We start from the raw sequence: 1,240 nt of genomic DNA on the forward strand, positions 1-1,240 counted from the left end.
AGTACAATGGCCTCAACAACATGATTCCCTAATTTTGTAATAAGCAATCTCGTGCCATTGCATAAACCTCTCGACTGATCAATATTTCTTAATAGCATTACTGGAACTTTAACTTTCAAGATTAATTTATTATCAGGAATCCCTGAGCATGATAATGTATTTAAGATCTCAAGGGTGATTTCATCATCCTCAACAGAGGAAGTCCCACCTTGCTTAAGAATTTTAGCCGAACTCAAAAAAGTCCTTTCTTCACCAGGAATCATAGACATTAGGTGCTCGTTTAGCATAGCAACATCGGACAATTTAGGAGTTAGAATAGCACGTTCTTTAAAGAAGGTCTGATCCAAAATATTATCCAAGAGATTCGGATAAACAAAATTAACCATATCCGACAGCGGATCTTCCGATTCTCTAATCAACAATTCATCTGGAATTGTTATAATAGATTCTCCATCAACATAATCTCCAAGATTACCATCCCCAACTTTAAGTAGCCACTCAGAAAATTCTTTTATTTCCTCTAAATTGTGAGCGCTACTTCCAGAATTAAGACGCATGTTCTTGGTCAAAGTTAATAAATGACAATGGGATCATAGATGAGAAGAATTGATGGTTGCATGAACTATATCTTGTCTGCTTCCATGAGGAATGACAGGTAATATTTGCCGAAAGTCACCTCCTAGAACAACAACTTTTCCACCAAATGGCATATCAACACAGCTTGTATCAGAAATTCTAAGAACATCTCTCAGTGTCATATCCAGAGCCTCAAAGCAAAATCTATGTACCATTGGAGCTTCATCCCAAATGATTAACTTTGTTTTTGACAGCAACTCAGCTGTAGTAGATTTCAGCTTTATATTACACGTTGAATCTTCATTGATTTGAATAGGAATACGAAATCTAGAATGCGTTGTTCGTCCTCCAAGAAGCAGAAGGGAAGCAATTCCGCTAGAAGCAACATTAAGTACGATTCCAGCTTTTGATCTAATAGATGCTGAAAGAGTATTCCAAATAAATGTTTTTCCTGTACCACTGAACCCGTAGAGGAAAAATAACCCTCCATTACCTGCCGTAACTGCTGAAACAATTTTATCATAAACAGCTTTCTGCTCATCAGTGAGGGAATTAATTAGTCTTTTATGCTCTCTTCCAAAGCAAATATGTCATACATTAATTCATCCAACACTAATCGATTTTGCATATCAAGCAAAGTTTCACTATTGATGCGTGGCATTGA

At 36.5% G+C, this 1,240-nt stretch overlaps 1 protein-coding gene across 1 annotated transcript; it reads right to left on the reverse strand.

The window, feature by feature from the left end:
- Positions 1 to 67: 67 nt before the first annotated feature.
- On the reverse strand, positions 68 to 557 carry LOC133313597 (uncharacterized; the record flags this gene model as incomplete). Its single annotated transcript, XM_061514992.1, has 1 exon — positions 68 to 557. A coding segment is annotated over exon 1 (490 nt), but the record flags the coding sequence as incomplete, so codon positions are not given.
- Between the last annotated feature and the right edge of the window lie 683 nt (positions 558 to 1,240).

This window comes from Gastrolobium bilobum, unplaced genomic scaffold (genome assembly GCF_033153095.1).
Source record: "Gastrolobium bilobum isolate Gb01-03AN ecotype WA unplaced genomic scaffold, APGP_CSIRO_Gbil_v1 utg87853, whole genome shotgun sequence".
In the NCBI taxonomy this organism is placed as follows: Eukaryota; Viridiplantae; Streptophyta; class Magnoliopsida; order Fabales; family Fabaceae; genus Gastrolobium; species Gastrolobium bilobum.